This window comes from Lontra canadensis, unplaced genomic scaffold (genome assembly GCF_010015895.1).
Source record: "Lontra canadensis isolate GAN:19392208 unplaced genomic scaffold, GSC_riverotter_1.0 scaffold2, whole genome shotgun sequence".
In the NCBI taxonomy this organism is placed as follows: Eukaryota; Metazoa; Chordata; class Mammalia; order Carnivora; family Mustelidae; genus Lontra; species Lontra canadensis.
Genome location: NW_022630996.1, coordinates 40,252,401 through 40,273,833, shown reverse-complemented (window position 1 = coordinate 40,273,833; position 21,433 = coordinate 40,252,401). Strand labels below are relative to the sequence as shown.

At 40.3% G+C, this 21,433-nt stretch overlaps 1 protein-coding gene across 2 annotated transcripts in view; it reads left to right on the top strand.

The window, feature by feature from the left end:
- The window catches only part of CREB5 (cAMP responsive element binding protein 5), a 398,292-nt gene that overhangs the window by 1,101 nt on the left and 375,758 nt on the right, over window positions 1-21,433 (top strand). The window contains exon 1 of one of the 2 annotated variants that reach the window (XM_032872489.1): window positions 2,352-2,480. The exons of the other annotated variant lie outside the window; for it this stretch is intronic. Within the exon in view, the coding sequence (XP_032728380.1) occupies window positions 2,478-2,480 (3 nt within the window). The 5' untranslated portion in view covers window positions 2,352-2,477. Of the gene's footprint in view, window positions 1-2,351; window positions 2,481-21,433 lie in introns of those variants that run through there. 2 annotated transcript variants of the gene reach the window in all.

Below are 21,433 nucleotides of genomic sequence, written 5' to 3'. Positions count from 1 at the left end.
GAAGGAACCAAGGACACGTTTTCCTCCGGCAACTGCATCCCACTTCTTCTTTGCCGTAGAATTATTTCGGGGGTCGGGGAGAGGGAGTATCCGGTAGCGTTAAGCCCTCCCCGACTTGGCCTGAACGGGTGCCACCCCGACTTGATGCTTGTTCAAGGCCAGGAACTGGAGTGGGCTGCTTGTATATTGCGTTGTCAGAGTCCTCAGAGTGCGTTTGATTTTTATTTTTCCCTCCCTCTCTGACATGTGTCAAGGAATAAAGGCTGGATACAGGTCCATTACGTCATTCTGCAGGCCAGCAAGTGTTTGATTAACAGCTTCAGAAACTGAAGAGTTTGGGGTTTAGAGATGCTGACCAAGCAACTCTGCTTTCCATCCCACCCGCAACATACTCGTACAGTCGCCGGTTCCGTGGGCATCTTTATTGCCCTTTCCTCCCCGGACCCCTCCTTCTCTACCCCCTCTTCCGCCCACACCGTAATCACTCTGGCCCCGCCTCCCCCTTTTAGTGCTTTCCCTGGGGCGATCACTGTCCCCGGAGTGTGCCTAAGAGCTTCTGGTGTCTGAGGGGAGCACAGTACCTGATCAACACACACACAATCTGCCCTTTTCTATTATTTAAGAAAGGCACCAGCGAGCCCTCTTCTCCCGGGCGAAAATGCTCCGTCCTGACAGAAAAGGCGTCTCAGGAAACAGAGTCCTTATGATAATACCCTGTCCCTTTGGTGACTTAGGAAAGCAACACACCCACTGCGAACAAAGTACTTAATTTGACATAGCGCCTTTCTCCAGCCGAGTAGCGGAAGAGGGAAGAAATGAGGATGCTGATTAAATCAGATGTAGCCGAAAGAATCAAGATTCAACGTTTCATTTACAAAGTGAGGGAATGTGAGTCGTTGAACCCAAAGCACCTTACAATAAATTGATGTATATACTTCTTTCTCTTAATCCGAAGTTTCTATATTTAAAGAGGAAGTTGAATACCTAAGTGGTCGAATTGAGTCAGAATCTGCCTGTCTGGCAGTAGAAGTGGAAACACTCTTGTGTGTGACGTGTGTAAGAGATAAAAGTAAAAAGAACTCTTAGTGGGGGAGGGTGCGTGCGTGCAGCAGAAATTTAAAAAAAAAATCTACTGACAGAGTTTTGGATTGAGTGGGGCAGAGGATTTGGGTGCTCTCTGATTTTAAGTTGGCGGAAGCTAAATTAAGGAACATTTATATTCTGAGTATGTGGGAATTTCGTGAAGAACACATGTTTTGTTATAATCAGATCTACTTTCTTCCAAGTGAAACAGCCTTGCTGTGGAGTAGGCATTTGTGAAACTCCTGTCTGGGGTCTAATTGACATCCTTCCCCAAGTTTGTGGCAGTATTTATTATTCATTCACATCTAGAGATGAAATAGTATAACCCCTGCAGAATGCATGTGCTTCTAAAATGTTAAACTTCTTGTTTGCGATGCATAGACCTGAAGGAAAAAATGGCCTGGGTCACCAGCATGGGAGAGCGTGATTAATGATCAGTGATTTAGTGATCAGTGATTAGTGGTTTTATTCAAACTGTTACCTCTGACCAGAAGCACACATCAGAGGATTAACAGGCTCTTTAGATAAATGCTCATTAGTGGAAGGGGAAAAGCAAAGATAATAGGCATGCACCCAGGGACAACTTTCGAAGAAAATCATTCCCCGTCTTCAGAATAATAAGCTCTATTAACAGAAAGCCCTTTTAATTTAAAACTTGCTTTTATCTTGTAAATCAAAGTTAGATGTAAAAGTTTGTAGTGCCATTATAACCTAAATTTTCCCATATCCACTCGATGTGGATTATCTCAGTAGCGATATTTTTTTTTATTTAAATAAACAATTGGACCTTCAGAGCAGCTGAACCCTGACAAGTTCTTAACTCCCAGGGTTTGAAGGTGTCCCCCCTTCGAGAACGGAGAGCGCAGCTTGCTAGCTAGATGGCGCACTGTTCTTTGGTGTTCTGTGCCGTTGAAATGCAGGCGTCTCAAGGAGCAAGTAGCTGCTTGCGAGGTGTTCTTCCTCACTTCCAACAAAGTTGATTCTGTGTAGGGTTGGAGGCTAGACAGTTCTACAAGTTTTTAGTCACATTTTCCATGTCAGTTAAATCTGGGGAGTTCAAGGCTACTGGAAAAATTAGTCTCATTACTAAAAGAAACTTAGCGAACGAGGGAGGAAAGGAGGTACCAGAGTCCAGGAGGTACCTCTTGGTTGCAGAAGTGATTGTAAAATACCAGACCTGTTCTTCTTCTTCTCCTCCTTCTTCTTTTTTTCTTTGTAACTCAAGAACTAGTTTCACGATCTTGTGGTCTGAAATTGTGAAGCAAATACTCAAAGATTTATTTTCTTCCTAATCTTGCTGGTGAAAAAGAAGTTACTAGAAAGAAAGGAAGAAAAAAAAAACCTGATTTGGTGACTGCAAGAAGCAACACGTTGCTGATTTTATTCTACGAATAATGGTAAGATGATGTTTCTTATGCTTATGAAGCAGAAAGGAACTTTGCAGTTAGTTAAATGAGGCCGAGCTTATGTTTTCATAGATGGAATTCAGAAATGGAATTCTTATTTCACACTGAATTTTAATGTTGCCTTTGTCGGTTTCCTGGGACTTGGTAGCATTTTGTATAGAAGGTGTTTGTGTGTGTGTGTGTGTGTGTGTGTGTGTGTGAATAGGACCATTATTTCCTGGGTAAAATAATGTTCATGGGTGTGTGAACTGCAGGGGGTAGCTATGAAGCATGTTAAATAATGTGTCAGGTAAGAATTCCTTTTTCCACAGGCCTTCATGAATCACTTTAATAAGTACTTAAGTTTTAATAAGAAAGGCATTTTAAAAAAAGAAAACTAAAAATGAAAATAAAACAAACCATTCTCCACATCCAGACCTCGATAGGTATTCCCCTGAAGTAGGGTGCTGTTGATTGAATATCAGTTATTACCTGAGTTTTAAAACTTAAAAAGAAAACAATCATAGAACTCACTGGTGCCTCCCTGTAAATGTCCTCATTTTCCTTTGCATCATTTTATATAGATCTGTTATTTTAAAATCCTGACTGAGGAAGAACGACTTGTATTTTTCAACTTTACTAAGGGTAATCATGTTTGCTCAATTGATAATATCTTCAGGCTGTTTTTGAATGTAAATTGTTGATACCTGTAAACTGCCTGTCAATAAGAAGTCAGTTGTGACCTTATGTAGTTTCTACATGAGTAGGTAGTTTATTAGAACATTCCCACAAAAACATGGGCCTATCTTTGTGACATTGCAGCTTTGATTTGAACAGGAGGTTAATTGAATGGTAGTTTGCCCGAGAGACTTTTCCTCTATAGCTCTTCAATTACTGTAGGCTGAAGATTATCATACAACTAATTGTCAGTTTCCCACACCTTCGGATTCCAAACCAGTTGATCATGGCTGTTGGTACCACTGTCAAGTTCCTGGTCTCCTGATTTCTTACTATAATTTGCCTTTTAGCAAAGATGCATCACTTTCTATAGTATTTCCTTAGCCTTGGAGTTTGTTTCTTATTAAGCTGAAAATTGTTTCGTGGGTTGGTAATGTTTGCTGTATCCTGAAGACGTGAACTTTCTGTTTGTAGTTGGTTTTCTTCTGATCGCGTTGTTAGATTAAAATTGGGGATTTGAGCAGACTTATTATGTTTGTCATCTTTTTTTCCCCCCTCCTTCACTTCAAAGCAGTGCTTTTAGTCACAAAATTAATGTGATCATGGCTGGTGTTTCCCATCTATACACTTCTTTTGCTTCTTACAAATTGGATTTCTACAGCAATTTAAGATCTTTTTTTAGAGGCAGCTTTCTTGGATGAAGATGGAGCAATGATCTCAGTCAATTCATTATCTTGTCCAGTTTGACTACTAGCTGTATTATGGGAATCTACCAATGCTTTTTATAAATTAGTGCTTAAAAATGTATATCCAGTACTATCTCTCTGAATGCTATTTAAGAAAATTATGCAACTGAGATAAGGTAATGAACTGGGGGGGGGCAACGGCCTCAAACATTTAAGTGTAAGAAGCACTTTCCGATATGATAAACAGACTTAAAGAACCTTTTTGTATTGTTATTTGTAAACTAAATAAGCTATCTATTTTGTGGCATTGTTTTAAATAGAAACTCTGACACTTTAAAATGACATCATGTTAAAAGTTCTTTTATTTTGTAATTAGGGAAAAAATGGGCAATTAGTGATTTTGAGGATCTATTAGTATTCCATTGTTGGAAATCGCAAATCATGGACTTAACATAAGAGAAAAAAGAACAAGAAGGCTTTTACAAATTTTCAGGTAGTGATAACAGTATATCAGAAATAAGAGTAGAATTTTTGAAGCTCATATTGAGACTCTGGGACTTTCAAAATAAAACTTACATAGTTTGGATAAATTTCGGAATGTATAAGATGCTTCTTTGGCATTTCTGTATTTCTTTCTGTCAAGCTCACTCTATTATTCATTTATATTTTCTGAGAACTAGATCAGAATCAACTTAACACTTTAAAAACACTTATTTTAGTTGCTTCCTTCTGTTTCTTCAAGGTTTACAGTTCTAATCTCTCTACCCAAAAATTAACAAGGATTGAAAACTACCATGTTGGTGTTTGGCTTGAATTCATCTTGGAGAGGAAGAATTCCTTTTGGACCAGGGATTCTGATGGTGAGCTAGAAAGGCTTGCTATCATGTATACAGAGTTGGAGCTAAGGAGGTCTTCTCATTGATAGACCAACCTTGTCATTTTGCAGAGAAGAACCGAAGGCCTGGTTGTGTCCCCTGGCTCACTGAGGCCCACAGCTAGAGAGTGCCAAACTGAGCCGAAAAGCCAGGTCCCGGCCTCCAGGTCGGGTTCTCTTTCCATGAGCCAGGCTGCCATAAATGGTCATGAATGAGACATAACCCGTGGCTTCGGAGGCTTTGCTCTTTTCAAACCTTTTGATCACTAACCTTTCAAAGACAGTTTTTATCAGATCTTTTGAATGAGTCCCCTGACCATAAAACTGTAGTTTGTATTCTGTATATTCTGATATATTTGTAATGCTAATTTTTTTTTTTTGTGTTGACTTCATTACTGGAAAGCCATTCTTCTTATTCTCCTTCATTACTATTAGACATGCCCTGTAAAACAGCACCCTCCAGATTTCATTTGAGACTAAAAATCAGACAGAGCTTAAAGATGTTCTAAAAGATCTCTCTAGGATAAGGCAGGAACTTTTGTTACTTCCTTTCTTTTCTTAATCACCTTTGAAGAAGGGATCTGAAAAATTATTTAAAGTTAAAATAAATCATCTTTCTTTGTGTCGAATAGAGCAACAAGTGTTACTTTTACTCTGGCAGATGTACTTGTAAAGCCCAGAGTCTGTCTCCAGTGTTTTATCTTTCCAGGTCGGTGTATATGAGAGAGTTTGGAGGGGAATGTTACTGCATCAGAAGTGAGTTGAGTCTAGAAGCACGCTATTTGAGGTTTGCCTGGCAAAGTTGACTAATCATAACTAATAGAAATCATGCATGCAACATAGGGGGCTCCTGAACACCACACATTTGATTTAAGATGACATCTTGGTTATGCTGTATTTAGGATGGGGAACAAGAATATCTCAATAGAAATCTTGAATTCATCTACTGTATGTGTTATTTGGCATGACCCGTAGTGTTCCTTTCCAGCTCTTTGTGTGAACACTTTATATCAGAATTTAGGTCTCTTTCATTCTCCTGTTACACTGAGGAGCCCCTGTGTTGCATGATTCCTCAACTACAACACATTTCAGCCAATTTTATGCAGTTCTCTCTCTGCTGGCTTCCCAAGGGGGAAAACCACATGCAACAAAAAACATCTTTGTTTTTGTTTGAATTAGCTGTTTATAAGAAGAAATACATTTCATCTCCCATTGCCAGATCTGGTAGGACCCTTTTATTTTATCAAAACAAGATCTTCTTCTCTAAGTAAGCGATGATGCTGTTTGGCCTCTGAATGACCAGGTCCTAATCCTTGCACCGGAGGGAAGGCATTGAAGATGAGATCTGTTTCCACCAGGGTGGCTAGGCGTGATGTGGCAGGCCCTCATGAAGAGCCCGATCTGCCTTCCTGCAATGACAGCGTTGTCCAGAAAAACACGGCCTTCTGGGAGGAAGGACAGTATTCTGTTCTCGAACTTCTAAATTCTGAGCAGGGACTGTGTTGAAAATGGCTCTCAGGATGCAGAGGGTTGTCTGAGGTTATTTACTAAACTGCAACATAGTAAAACATAAGCCAGAACTTAAAAGCTTTGAGGGTCTTCTTCATTCATTCTCTGCATTTACCTTATACTGATGTTTTTCTAGATTTATTTTAAGTATCCATTCTGGTTACTCTGCTTTCACGAGTGACTCTACAATAACAAATCATGAGTGTGTGCCTAACGGGGGAGGGGACATTTTTCCATGAAGGAAAACAGATTTTAATATCCAATCGTAGAAGAAATAAGTAGCAAGACAAAAGAGAGAAAGGTTTGAAATCGAATTGATGGCATCCCAGGCTCAGCCGTAGCTCTACAAAACCGTGTTGTTCATGGCCACAGGAAAAGACTAACTAGAAGAGTGAATCCTCAAAGTGCTGCCTTCAACTCCTAATGCTTCTCTGCCTCAATTTCTTTTTTATTTTTAAAATTTTTTTTAATTTTTTTATTTTTTAAAGATTTTATTTATCCATTGGACAGACAGTAGTAGTAGACACAAGTAGGCAGAGAGGCAGGCAGAGAGAGAGGAAAGGGAGGCAGGCTCCCTGCTGAACAGAGAGCCTGATGCGGGGCTCGATCCCAGGACCCCGAGATCATGACCTGAGCCGAAGGCAGAGGCTTTAACCCACTGAGCCACCCAGGCGCCCCTCTGCCTCAATTTCTTCGTGAGTGATAAAAGAATGCACTGTCCAACAGTGGGAGCCATAAATGCAAGCCACCCATGTAATTATAAATGTTCTAGCAGCCACATTAAGGAGGTAAAAAACGGTTAATTTTAATAACGTATTTTATTTAACCCAGTGTATTTGAAATAGTATCATTTCAACATATAATCAATATAAAAATGTTGAAGAGATACTTTGTGGGTTTTTTTTTTTTTTTAATTTTGTTGTTGTTGGTCCCAAGTCTTTGAAATCTGGTATGTAGTTTATAGTTAACATGAGTTACAGGTCTCAGTTCCGGCCAGTCACGTTTTTCAAGTGCTCTTGTGGCCACATGTCGGCCAAGTGACAGTGGTGTCAGGTAATGCAAATCTACACTCTGGTCCAGTGGTTCTTAATCCTGGTAGCCCAGTGGAACCACCTGTGGGGTCTGTAAAAAGTACGGGTACTCCTCCCCATGCCCGATTCCAATCTGATTGGTTTGGGGTGGGGACCTTGCCTTTGTATTTGTAAAAAGCTCCGAAAGTGTCTCTAAAATATAGCCAGGTTTGAGAACTGCAGTTGTAACTGATCTCTACGGTGTCTTCTGCTCTAACATTCTATGACCTATTGACAGAAAGGGATTTCAGGAAAGCGTTCAGAGTTCAAGAGTGGCAAGTGGTTGTCTTAGGGATGCTGCACACTATGAAAAATATTTAAGGAAATATAATCAATAAAAATTAAAGTGCATGCGGGGCACCTGGGTGGCTCAGTGGATTAGAGCCTCTGCCTTCGGCTCAGGTCATGATTCCAGGGTCCTGGGATCAAGCCTCGAATCGAATCGGGCTCTCTGCTCAGCAGGGAGTCTGCTTCCTCCTCTCTCTGTCTCTGCCTGCCTCTCTGCCTACTTGTGATCTCTTTCTGTCAAATAAATAAATAAAAAATCTTTTAAAAAAATTAAAGTGCACGGATTGAATGATTTAGAACACAACTCTTTGTGCCACCGATGAACTCTGCTTTGCATGACTTTCAGATATTTTAAATGGTTTTAAGTGGCTGGCTTCCCCCCAAATCTTAACATTCGATTTGATTTGTATGCAGCCTCTCTAGAAACCCTCCCTGCTGGAAAAGGTCAAGATAGCCCCATTTTGGTTATTTTGCTAGTTTACTTCTTTGCCCCAGGTACTACTTGACTTTAGCTCTTCTTGGAGGGAAAAATCCTACTGCATTTAAGACAGCTGGATCCCCCTGTGTTTCCCTCTAAGCTTTTAACAAGCTTTGTGTCACTGCAGAGAACAGACTTGCCCTTTGCTCACGTCAAGATGTTAGTTATAGCTCCTTGACTTAGTTTATTCTCTCTGTAAAATATTAGAAGAATCAGTATTTCTCAATGCCCACCAGAATGTGCTCCTTTAATACATTTTTAACAATATGCCAGTTTGTGCATTCAGTACAAGGATGCGAAGAACCAAAAATTAAAAACAATGATTTCTAAACTCCTCACCATCTTCTTTCCAAGTCAACAAACAGTCTTGTTTATGGAGGGGCGGAGAGACCTCGAGGATGGTCCCTTGTGACTTTGTGCTGCTGAAAGCCTCTGCATTCCCGAATCTGTGAGTCATTCCACCCCGAACCTCTCTCCTTATCCCCTGCATCGCAGTCTGTTTCCAAGTACATGTCTATGTGGCCATGTGCTTTTTAAACATAACTTACAACCATCATTTTTAAGTATAGAATGGCACATTTCTGTACATTTTGTGAATATGTTTGTGTCTTCTGTCATGTTATTCACTGGAAAAATTTTAACCTCTGTTTAATAGAAGAAACTGAGGGGTTGACAAGGCAAGGCATCGTGTTCATTAATTAGAAGGGTGTGAGACCAGGGCTTCCATTTATTAGTGCCTAAAGATAAGCACTACTCCAGGTGGTTTCCAGGTAGGGATTTTCCAATTGTGTGTACAATTGCGTCTGTCTTTGAATTTACAAATAACATTTTTTTCTGATGCTTTTGCATGTATTATTTGCACTTAAATGATTTCTCTGCTAATAACTCTTGCTTCCCAGCTCCAGGCTACATGTACCTGGATTGATGAACAAGTACATCTGGGTCTATCAGCCTCTTCACGTGGGAGCTATTTTAAAAGTTTCATGGAGACATCTGTTACAAACCTGTGTTTTTAGTGGTATCTAGGGAAACTTTCTCTAAGGCTACTTTGTGATCGACTGTTGAAGACTTGGTGGAAAGACAATGAGATTAAAGATGTAAATTTTTCAACTCTTTTAGGGATTGAGAGTAAAGGGTTTGGGACATTCATTCACGGAGCAAGATAGAGAGCTTCTGAATCATCTTCAGGAAAACATTTTAGGTCTTGCTTTACTGATGTGCTGTCTTCACACTTGGCCTGGAGTCGTCATCTGCTTTTGAGTATTTTGTCTTTGTTTTCTCCTAATCATGACTAGGGTTGAACTTAGCTACGCACAGTTTCTGTCCGCAACTCTGGGTCTTCCACACACAAGCTAGAAGCTGTGATTAATCATGCAGTCTGTGACCTGTGCCAGGGATGGGTTAGTTCGGGGCGGCTTCTAAGCATTATACTAAAGTTAAAGCAATTTTAGTATCCACACATATATGTGGTTATGGTGGTTAAGCTTGTATAGAAATAAAAACCTTGGCCAGGGAGGACCCGGATGTGACTAGCATATGTATTTGCAAATGTGATTATCGTCTTTTTTAGGATGCCCATGGATGAACTGTTCTTCGTTTGAGCAAGCGTCTATTTGTCACATTGATTTAGATGCACACGTTGTTGATTGAAAGATATTGCTAGATTTAAAAAAAAATTGAAACCATATTTGAGACACTCTTCTTTTCTAATATGGCCTGGTTAAGCACACATTGTTTACAATTTCATCTTCCAGCTTTGCAAAGCCAGATGACTAACAACCACCATTCTTAGTGCCGTGCTGGTGAACGTCATCAAAGATGATGGCGCACAGTGTTTTGGCACCGTGAAGCAGCGTGTAATTTGAAATTGTACTTTTTGTTAAGTACCCATGCTAATCTCCAAATCATTCAAAACATTAAAAAAAACAAAACAGTGATGTCTGCTCATTGGATGGAGGCAGCACTGGCAAAGATGAACATTTTTTTTTTTTCTTGTGCCTTGTAGCCCTCGCAAAAATCAGGCATTTAAAAAAGAATTACACGTAATTATTTGACATGCCCTTTGGGAGGGACAGTCTTAAGACAGACAAGTTAACCCTTTAACCTGAGACGTTTTTTACCATTTCCAGGAAATGTGCTTTTTTCCCCCTAAAGCACAAATGATGTTAAATAGTATCTTTGTTTTTTAAATTAAAAAAAAGTTTTATTTTTTTTTTTAAAGATTTTATTTATTTATGTGTCAGAGAGAGAGAGAATGAGCACAAACAGGGGAGCAGCAAGCAGAGGGAAAAGCAGGAGGAGCCCAATGCAGGGTTTAATGCCAGGACCCTGAGATCATGACCTGAGCCAAAGGCAGACACTTAAGCAGCTGAGCCACCTAGGTGTCCCAAACTATAGTATCTTTAAAGGAAGGTTGTAAATGGGATGCTTCTTTAACGTTTAGGAGATATTTTAGGAGGTCTCCTTAGGAAGTCTTATATTCCTTTATTTAGTTGTAATTTTTTAGTGTTTAAATCAATAGGAGATTCTGGAGACTGGAGGCACAACCGTGTACATATACTTCACACCACTTAACCGTACACTTAAAAATGGTTAACAGAGTTCATTTCATGTTATGTGTATTTAAACATAATTTAAGAAAAAAGAGAGGGGCAAGGTTTGCCTGTACCCATTTCCCCAGAAGGCGTGACAGAATGCACAGACAGCTTATTCAGACTGAGGTGTAGCAGTTTTAGTAACTTAATGTCAGGAGCAAACATCTGAAGAGGACTTGTGCATTTCTGGTGGATGCAGAGGGATGACGGGTGTATAATGGGATTCTGATCCGTAGGATAATCAGGGAGGACAACAGTTAGGCACATGGCACTGAATGGCTTCTTTTTCTGGAGACTGGCTTGGATCTGGATGGGCCCTGTGTGTAGAAAGCTGTATCATTTAATTTGAAAAACACACCATGTGGCATTATTTGAACATGTCTATTTGTATTGACTTGATTGCCTTAGTGCAAGGATACTCAACTGGTATGTTCAAACGAGAAAAGATCGACCTGTAGTTTATGTAAGGAAATATATGAGCCCACACTTCCCTGCCTCCTCCCTCCTTCACTTCTTTCTTCTCTCCCTCTCTCTTACACTTTCTCCCTTCCTTTATTGGATATTTGCTGAACACCTATTATGTGCCAGGTACTAGGGACACATGATCAAAGCCAGACATGGTCCCTTGCCTCCTAGAACTTACCTGTAGGGGAGATACCAAATAGTGAGTGCCACGGAATATTGTAGGGGTGCAAGTCTGGAGGCAGCCAGCGCCGGCAGGGGGCTAGTGTGGTTAGTCCAGGCCATACATGATGGTGCCTTGGCTACAATGGTACCAGATTTAAAAAAACAGATTGATGTGACTAGGGGATTGATTCCTGGAAGACGAGAGGAAGAAAGGAAGAGGGCCTTACTCATTCTAAGAGGAGAGGGAGCCAGGCAGGAAGAGTTCGACCCAGTACTGAAGCCTGGATTTTCCTTTTTGGTGGTAGAGGAATGGAGGATGTCCAACCCAGTGCCCATGGACATGTATCCTGAGTCCTAGAACGAGAACAGAAAAGTGTGAGCAGATACTCAGAGGGTAGCTATAACTAAAAACTCAGAGGGCAGCTGTTGGGTTATAGGCAGCGCAGTCTGGCTAATTTCCATGGGAAAGTAGCCTCCAGGGAGAGAGGCCCTAACCTCCCAGAGCAAGCACAGCTGAGGCACTCAGCGGGGTCTAGTGCATGGCTAGGTGTGTTCGTTTCCTGCGGCCGCTGTGAACGGCACACCATGAACTGCGTGGCTGGCAGAAATTTATTTCCTCATGGTTTTGGAGGCTAGAATTCCAAAGTCAAGATAGCAGCAGGGATGGTTCCTTCTGAGGGCTGAGAGGGGAAATCGCTCTGAGTCTGTGTTTGGCTCGTAGGTGGAAGTCTTCTTTTTGCATCTCTTTGCATTATCTTCCTTCTGTGTGTGCCTGTCTCCGTGTGCATATTTCCCCTTTTTGTAAGGACACGAATCATATTGGAATTAGGACCCGCTCCAAGGACCTCGTTTTAACTTGACTACCTGTAAAGATTTTATCTCCGAATAAGGTCACATTTTAGGGTACTAGGGATTTGGGGACAGGGACACAATATAATCCATAACAGTAGGTAAGCCTTTCAAGAAGCACCCAGGACATGTAGTAGTGGGATCCCACAGGAGCTGGCAGATTGGCAATGAAGTGGCTCATAACTAGACATTTTTTAACACACATTAAAAATAAATTTCTGATGGACCCCCAGCAAAACTTGGAACAAGTCTTCAGAGTTGGGGGTACACACATTACCAGGTATGAACAAAGCCAACAAATCAAGGCTGTGCCTTAAAATAGATATATACACATTGATTAATGAATTTGCTAAGACGGACATTGTCCTTGGTTTGGCCTTGAATTTGTCTTCAGAGTATATGAATGAGCAGTGCTAAAAGAGCAGTACCAACTTTTAACCTTGAGAACAAATAATTAAATTCAATTAGTTTGTCACCCTGCCAGGCGTAATCATTGTTTTGACGTAATAATGCTTACTCATAAGGACAATAGCCACCAGTTTCCATATACAACACACACACACACACACACACACACACACACACACACACCCCAGTTGAACATAGATGTTTCAACGCAGGGAAAAAAAATCAGCTTTTCTAAGTGTGAATAATTTATGCTTATGTGCTATCTTTATTTTATACAATGAAAGCATAGAGGACAAAATTCTGTGTTTTAAAAACATATCCTAATAAATAACAAGTAACCCAGTTAAAAATGGGCAAAGAATCTGAATAAGCAGTTCTACAGAGAAGATAATCAGGTGACCAATAAGCACATGAAAAGATGGTCAGTGTCACTAGTTATCAGGGAAATGCAAATCAAAACCATAATGAGTTACCACTTTTGTACCCTGTAGGATGACTATAATAAAAAAGACAGACAATAGCAACTTTTGATGAGGATGTGGAGAAATTGGAACCCGCATACATTGCTGGTGGGATTGCCTAATGGCACAGCCACTTTAGAAAATAGTTCAGTAGGTCTTTAAAAAGTTAAAACATAAACCTTGTGACCCAGCAATTCCTCTCCTAGGTATACACTTAAGAGAAATTAAAATATAAGTCGACACAAACACTTGTGAATGAATGTTCATAGCAGTGTTATTCACAACAGCCAAAATGTGGAAATACCCCAAAGCCCATTAACTGGTGCATGAATAAACAAAGAGTGGTCCACCCATATATTGGAATATTACTTGGTCCTAAAAAGAAAAGAAGTATTGACACATGCTACAACATGCATGAAACTTGAAAACATTATGCTAAGAAAAAGTGTCATATACAAAGGATTGCATATTGTATGATTCCATTTACGTGAAAAGTCTAGAACAGGAAAATCCATGGAGAGAGAAGGTGAATTAGCGGTTGCTAGGACTGAGGGTAGGACTGGGAACATGGGGGTGACCACTAAGCCCTTTGTGATTTCTTCTTGAGATGATGAAAATATTCCAAAATTATTGTGTTGCTATTTGCACAAATCTGTGAATATTCCTAGGCCATTGAATTGTACACTTGAAGTGGATGACTTGTATGGTATGTGAATTATATCTCAAGAAAGCTGTTAAAAAAAGATAATACATCATGGAGAAAAATACAGGATGCTAAATGTAGTTAGGTTATATGCAAATAGGGTATTTTGATCCAATAACTTCTCTACATGTTTGGGATGAATATATCAAGATGAATGTGGAGAAAGGTTGGTAGAAGCATTACAGATCTTGGAAATAGGAACGGTCAACTAATGAAAGTCTCAGAGCATATGCCATGTGTCTCCAACCCGTACATATATCCTGGGCCAGGAGCCCTGATTTCTAGGTTCACTCTGGACATTTCCTCCTAGACCGACTGCTGCTGTTCCCTAATTTTCAAAATGTCCCAACAGGAACAAATCTCTATACCATTTCTCCTGACACACCCATTTGAGTAAGGGCCACCATCATCCTCTGGGTTCACAACTTGAACTTCAGTTGCTGACTTTGTCTTTCCCTTTGGTCATCACGAATGGGTCACCACCAAGTCTTCTAGACCCCATGGAGCAAAGTCCTGTGATTTTTGTCCTTCTGCCCTGTCTCCTCCTCAACCTCTTCCTTCTGTGAACAGAGAATTAAGGGGAATAGACTTATTTATCTAGTGTCTATTAACCTGCTCTCTCAATCTACTATGTCAACCTTCATGACCAACATACCTAGGAATTGGACTTACTCCTTTTTACAGATAAGGAAAGTGAGGCTCAGAGGGTAAGGGAAAAACCAGTTAATGGGACAAAGGAAATGTAACCAGTAAACGGAGGAATTGGGGTTTAGAACTGTTTTGTCTGGTCCCTGAGCTCAGACTCGTTCCATTGTAACTATGAAATAAATCCTTCTCCTCTGTGGCTCTAAATGTCTCATTTCTCTGCTCAAGAGCCTTCATCAGTGTCTGCCTTAAGCCCCCTAGGGCAATCCCAACCAGCATCTCTGTAGGTATAGCCCATATTCAAGTCAGATCCATAATAAACTCTTGTTTGTGTGGGGTGCCTCTCTGCGAGGTTGAGATTCTCCTCTTCCCTGCAGTATTTGTCTTTGTCCAGCACACCCTTTCCTCCCATCCCTTCACCTTGTGCCTGTGCAAACTCATCTCCTGATCTCTCAAAAATGGAATGCAGAATTAATTCCTTAATATTTTCTTAATATTTTTCTTATGATTAAAAAATATCTTCTACTATAGTTATTTTTATATTTGTCATAATTTCCTTCTCTTGGATTATAAGCTCTATAAAAGCAAGAATTGACTCTTGCTTGGTGCTGGTTTCCCTTATAGAAACCTAGCATATAGTTCTTTATATGGAGTAGATAAATAATCTTGAGTGAATTGATGATAGGGGTACTTGGACATTGTTCTTTGTCATGAATTTCCTATTACCAGAGGGAGACATTTGATATTTGGCGAGGGCTCCTGGGAAGACCAGCCTAGGGAGAGTCTTTAGGTATATTGATGGCTGTCCCTACAGCATAAAAAAACTATTGTAATAATATTTCAGAACTTCAAAAAGGGAGTGAGATTAGGAAATCACAGAGAATATCACAACCCCAAGGAATCATTGGTTTTTCATTTTTACATTCTCTTCCATACCTGGTCCAGATAATAAATTTTAAATAGTTTAAATTAGAACATAGACTCCTTTTTAAAGGCTGCTTCCTTCACTTAAAACTATACCACAGGCATTCTTTCACGTTGCTACGTAGTTTTCAAAACTGTGCTTATGCATCATATTCCATGGAATTACTAGACCGTAATTTCTTAACTGTCCACTGTGTTTCACATTTAAGTTTGTTGTGCATTCTTTTTTAGGATTATAAAAAAAACATGACCAATCTTTCGGCAGGGGAAATAGGTACTCTGAAGACCTTAACCTCCTTCTTCTTAGGCTGGCTGAAAATACCTTCCTTGAGGGTTGAGCTTGGGCACAAATGTGACAGAGTTCCAGTTCGTCCTGGGCACTCTCACACTTTTATTCCTTTTATTTCTGCCCCTCTTCCTCTGGGCACATTCTGTTCCACTCCAGTGCCTGTCCAGGAGCTCTCAACCTGAGGGTTGCCCACCTCCCCCTGACACTGCTCTGTCTTCCACAAACCCTGGCCCTCATGCTCCTCCTCCTAGCCAGATACTCTCTTCTTCTCTTGCTTCTCAAATCTTGCTAAGATATTAAATAATCTATTTGCTGGGAGTTTGTATTTTTATTACAATAGGACTTCTGGAGATGGCCACGTGGTAGGCCAACAAGGTGCATCATTAAAGGTGTACCTTTGCTCTCTTCAGATAGAACTCTTCTGGGTTCTACAGATATGTCAGTGAACCAACATACAAAATCTCTATACAAATAGGTAAATACATAATTCATCATATAGCAGTAAGTGCAAAAAGAAAGATGAGACTGGGTAAATAGATACCGTGAGCTCTTTCCTCCTTCAGCTGGAGAGTCAGGGAAGGCCTTTCTGACATGTGAGTAGAGAGGCTGGAGGGAGGGGCCCTTCCTGCAGGGGTTGTGGAGAAAGAACTTGCAGACAAAGGATCTGCTAGCACAAAGGGCCTGGTATGCTCAAGGGGCTGCAAGGATGCGGACATGGTGGTGGTGAGGAAGGAGTGGGAGGTGATGGGTGGACTCACAGGTGATGCTGTGAGACTTGGATGTTAATTTTAGCAACAAAGGAAGCCACTGGGTAGTTTTGAGAAGAGAATCCATCACTTCTAAGGACCTTCTTTGCGGTCAAAGAGTCGGCTTGTGTAGGCTAGCGTGGCAGCAGAGAGATGTGTTAGGAGGCTAGAGACTGGCGGCTTGGACTGGGTGATCATGAGAGAGGTGGTGAGAAGGCATTTGGCTTCATTGGAAGGTAAAGCTGAAAGGACTTGCTGACAGGTTGGCTGTTAGCAAGATCCTAGGGAGAAGGATGCTGATATTATTGACCCGAGACCCTGGAAGGTTGGAGTTCCATTAGCTGAGATGGGGAAGATGGTTTGGTGGGTGAGAAATGGAGCTCAGCTGTGGGTGTGTTACATGTGAGATGTCCAGTAGATGGGGGATGCTGAGTCTGGTATTCAGGGAGGGGGTCTGGGCGGCAGGTAGAGAGTCAGGATCACAGTCTTGGCATCAGCTAGGCCATGCTCGTCTCACAACACACAGTTCTTCATGCGGAGGGCCCCAACCGCACTGGAGTTTTAGGTCCTTGAAAGCACCGAGCCCTTCTCAGCTATAGCGCCTTTGAATATGCTGTCCTTTTGCCTTGACCATGCCTGCTGAGACTATGCCTGCTTTTTCCTGGCTTCCTAACCTAAATATGGTTTCCCTGTTAAAAACGCCTGCTACCCTGAACTTTCGCTTCTTATCATTTGTCAGTTTTTTAGATTTCTATTTCTTGAAGTGATTTTTAATTTTTTAAAATTTGAAATCCGTATGTTCCACTAGAATCTGAATTCTGATCATGCATATTTAGTTCATCACCATTTTCCCAACATCTAGGGCTGACACATAGCAGACAGTTCTTCAGTATTTGCTGAGGGAATGGATGCCTGCTATTAACTTATTACTTTACACACGATATATTGCAGTTCCTCTATTTGTACGCATATGATTTCATGAGTAATCATACCTAATGATTTTCTTATCTTCTTAAAACATAGACTAATTGATTACTTAATGGCTCCATGTGTTTTTTTGTGAAGAAACACTTTATTTGGTGATAGAAGGGAGTGGGCTGTGGTTAGAGTGAATGATCACTGGACTGTGAAACTTTGAAAAGAAGAGGAATTTAAGGCTTATATAAACTTCCTAATCAAAATACCCCACCTCCTGTTTCCTTGTCAGCCTCTTTGTTGCATTTCTATGGACACCTCTATCTAACATTGCCCGAGGTTATTTTATAGTGACCTTTGACAAGACCTATTACTTCCTCCTCACCATGTTTACCGCCATGTTTATCGGGGAAAGAGGCCAGGCTGGCAGGGGAGGGGTGGGCGTGTGGTGGGGGATGAAGGGATCTGAGCTGGATGATGATTTCCTTTGGTGACTCTTAGAAAGGTCTGCTGTCTCCAGCCTCATCGGGGACAGTATAGGAAATGATATCTGAGGGAAGAGATTTAATTTACGGAGAAAGGGTTGTTCGCTCGTAAAAGAGCTCTAGGTCTCTATCTTTGGCAGTGTAGAACTGTGTGAAAAACAGGATTAAATTAGAGAATGATCTTTGTACTGTGTTTAAAGCTAGAGTGAGCTTTCAGAGGTGCCTATATTGTTTGAGAAACACATACACTGGTTTCATGAGTTACATGGGTCTCTATAGAGATTGATGTGTATGTCAGTTGGGGAACTTCAGGGTCACAACTTTATAGATATAAGGTCACCAATTTTATAGATAACATTGTGGTGAGAAGCATCTACTCAGCAAATATGTGTTGAGCATTTATAGTGCTAGACATAGAGTGAGACACTGGGGAAGCATGGGGAATAAGAGAGAGGTCTTTGCCCTCTGGAGCTCATAAAATCTACTGAGTATCAGTCTCCTCATCTATAAGATGGAGATCCCAGTAATAGCTACTTCATAGCATTTGTAAGAGGAGTAAATGGTCACTTATGTGAAAACACCAACTAGACTGAAAAATGGTATATAAATTATGAGTGGCTATTATGGTTGGTATACCAAATATAGTTATTATTTCTTTTGGGAATAAATCCTGATTCATTATTTCTAGTTTTGAATATCCTTCATCCCTATATGACCAAAGATTTTATTCTTATAACTTAGGGAGCTTAAATTTTCTTTCACTAACAAAAAAAAAGAAATGTGAGGTGTGTAGCTTGGGTTATAAACAGTTGTGTTAGTTAGCCATTGCTGTTTAACAAATCAGGCCCCCCGTCCCCAGCATATATCTATTTAAAACATTTATTTATTTATTTATTTTGCTATTTTACTTCCATTTATTTGAAAAAATTTATTTTTACTTCTTATTTTTATTTTTATTTTTTTAGAGAGAGAGAATGTGTATGTGAGTGGGGGTGGGGTGGGAGGGGCATGGAGAAGGAGAGGGAGAATCTTAAGCAGGCTCCATGCCCAACACAGAGCCTGATGTGGGGCTTGATCTCACGACCCTGAGATCATGACCTGAGCAGAACTCAAGATTGGATGCTTAACTGACTGAGCCACCCAGGCACCCTTCTCCAACATGTACTTATTAACTCAGAGTTGCTGTGGGTCAGGAATCTGGTTATGGCTTAGCTGGGTCCCCTTGCTCAGGGTTTCTCTCAAGCCTGTAATCAAAACTTTGGCCGGAGCTGTAGTTTTCTTAAGCCTCATCTAGGGGAGGATCTACTTCTAAACTCATGTGGCCATTGCAGGTCTCAGAAGATGCACACCCAGCTCATTTATGTGGCTGCTGGCAGGCTACGAATAAAGTAAGGATTCCAAGAGGTAGAAAGTAGAATACATGTGTTGTATTCTGTTCATTAGAAGCAAGTCATTAAGCCCAGCTTGTATTCAGGAAAGGAGATTACACACATGTATATTAGAAGACTGGGATCATTGGGGGACATCTCAGAGACTGCCTGCTACACAGTACTTGTAAATGATACTTGGAATTAATGTTGTATCTATAGCATTAATAATGGACACTATTTAAAATGAAAGACATAAGGGAAATAGCACTATTTCCCTAAGACACCATAGTTAGGGAAGACAATGGAAGCTGGTGTTAGAGCCTTCTAGATTTTGAGTTGTAACCAGTAAAGAATCCTGGTTCATTCTTATACTTTTGGCATGGGCTCATGCTTTGATGTTTACAACCTTTCTGTTTTTCAAGAAAGCATTCATAAGGCACTTTCAAACATTAGTGGTAAACCAAGGGCAATCTCTCCTAAGAAGAATATCAGAGTAAAAATGTTAATTTAAGTTTGTCATTTCACATGATTGATTTCTCATCTGTTCACATGATCACTTTTAACCTATACTTGAAAACAAAGCTGGTTCAATCATTTGGCGATTAAGGGGGAGAACATTCCAGGTATAGAGGAGACCTAGTGCTATGGGAATAAGCTTGCCATGGTTGAGAAAAAAGAAAAACCGGTGTAGCCCAAGTGTAGTGGACAAGGGGCAAATGCTATGGGATGACATTGGAGGTGAGGTGTGCTGAGCCATGTTCGGGGTTTCAATTTCAATCTAAATGCAGTGGAGAGCCATTGCAGGGTTTGGGTGACTGCAAACAGCTATGGGTTATTATGATTTTTTAGTGATTCTGATTGCATTAGTTATTGCATCTAGCTGTTTGTTTTTTTTTTAATACTCTGAAATCTATTAACTAAAAGTCATGCTTGGGCAATAATAAAACAAACATGGAAGCTTTGTAATAGGATGTTATAATTATGCATTGTGTTAATAGAGTTGAAGAGTTGTGTATTTCTACCAGCCAATGACAAAAGCAGTGGGGTGGGTGCACTTGGAATGAGGTACTCATAGCATAGGGATTCCTAGTATTACATTAGTTTCATGTGACAGAACTTACAAGAAATTCATTCAGAAAAACATTCAGTGTAGGAGTCTTTTTGGCATATTCTGTGCATATTTTCTCAAATAAGAAGCCATCATTTTTCTGTTGTGTCATTCATGGCTGTTGCCTCTATGTCGTCCTGGGGCTTTTTTCTAAGCCAGCAGACGCCCAGATTTGGCAGTGTCTTCTAGGATTTTGAAGTTAGAACACACCATTTAAAATAGTGGTCTTGGTAACTTCTCCTTCCTCTAAATTCCCCCTGAAGCTGACCTTGTGAGAAAAATACCCCAAAGAGGAACAAAAGGGAATCTATTTTTCCTGAGTCACTAGGCAGAGTATGTTCCAGAGTTTTAACATGGGAAATCAACCAGTCCTAATGCTCAAATCTACTTGTTGTTGTGTTCCTTTCTGAGTAAAGATGTATTTTAGCTGGCTTGCACCAACATGGCAAAAAAAAAAAAAAATGTTAAACTATATCTCAAGTTTAAGGATTCCCTTACTTTAAAAAAAAAATTTTTTTTAAAGATTTTATTTATTTGACAGAGATCACAAGTAGGCAGAGAGGCAGGTAGAGAGAGAGAGGAAGGGAAGCAGGCTCCCTGCTGAGTGGAGAGCCCGATGTGGGGCTCGATCCCAGGACCCTAAGATCATGACCTGAGCCGAAGACAGAGGCTTTAATCCACTGAGCCACCCAGGCGCCCCACTTTTTAAAAATTTTAAAGAGAAATTTACGGTTTCCTGATTTTAAAAACTCATGGAAAATACAGAAACTTATAAAGAAAGAAATTCTAACCAAAGGTAATCACTGTTGGTAATTTTGATGTATAGTCTCATATAATCTATGTCTTTATTCATCCAGATCATCTAGTTATAATTCATAGGGTATTTGCAGATTTGTGTTTGGATATTTTCCTACTTAGCATTCCTTTGTGAACATTTCCTGGAGGTCATGATTTAGTTCTTGAAAATACAGTTTTAATGATGGTATAATCTTCTGTTTGTCATAATGTCCTTAAGCTGTTCTATTATTGGACACATAGTCTATTTTGAATTTTTCTCTGATAATAAATAATATTGTGGTAAACCTTCCTACAGATAACCCTTCATCTGCTGCATCTCTCATTTTTTCCAAAGGAATTATTTGAACAAGTGGATTTTGATACATTCTGTTAAATTGCTTACAAACATCTTATACCAATTGCCTCATCATCGCCGCGCGGCTATGCAGAGTACCTATCAAACTTGACCTTTAGCCAGGAT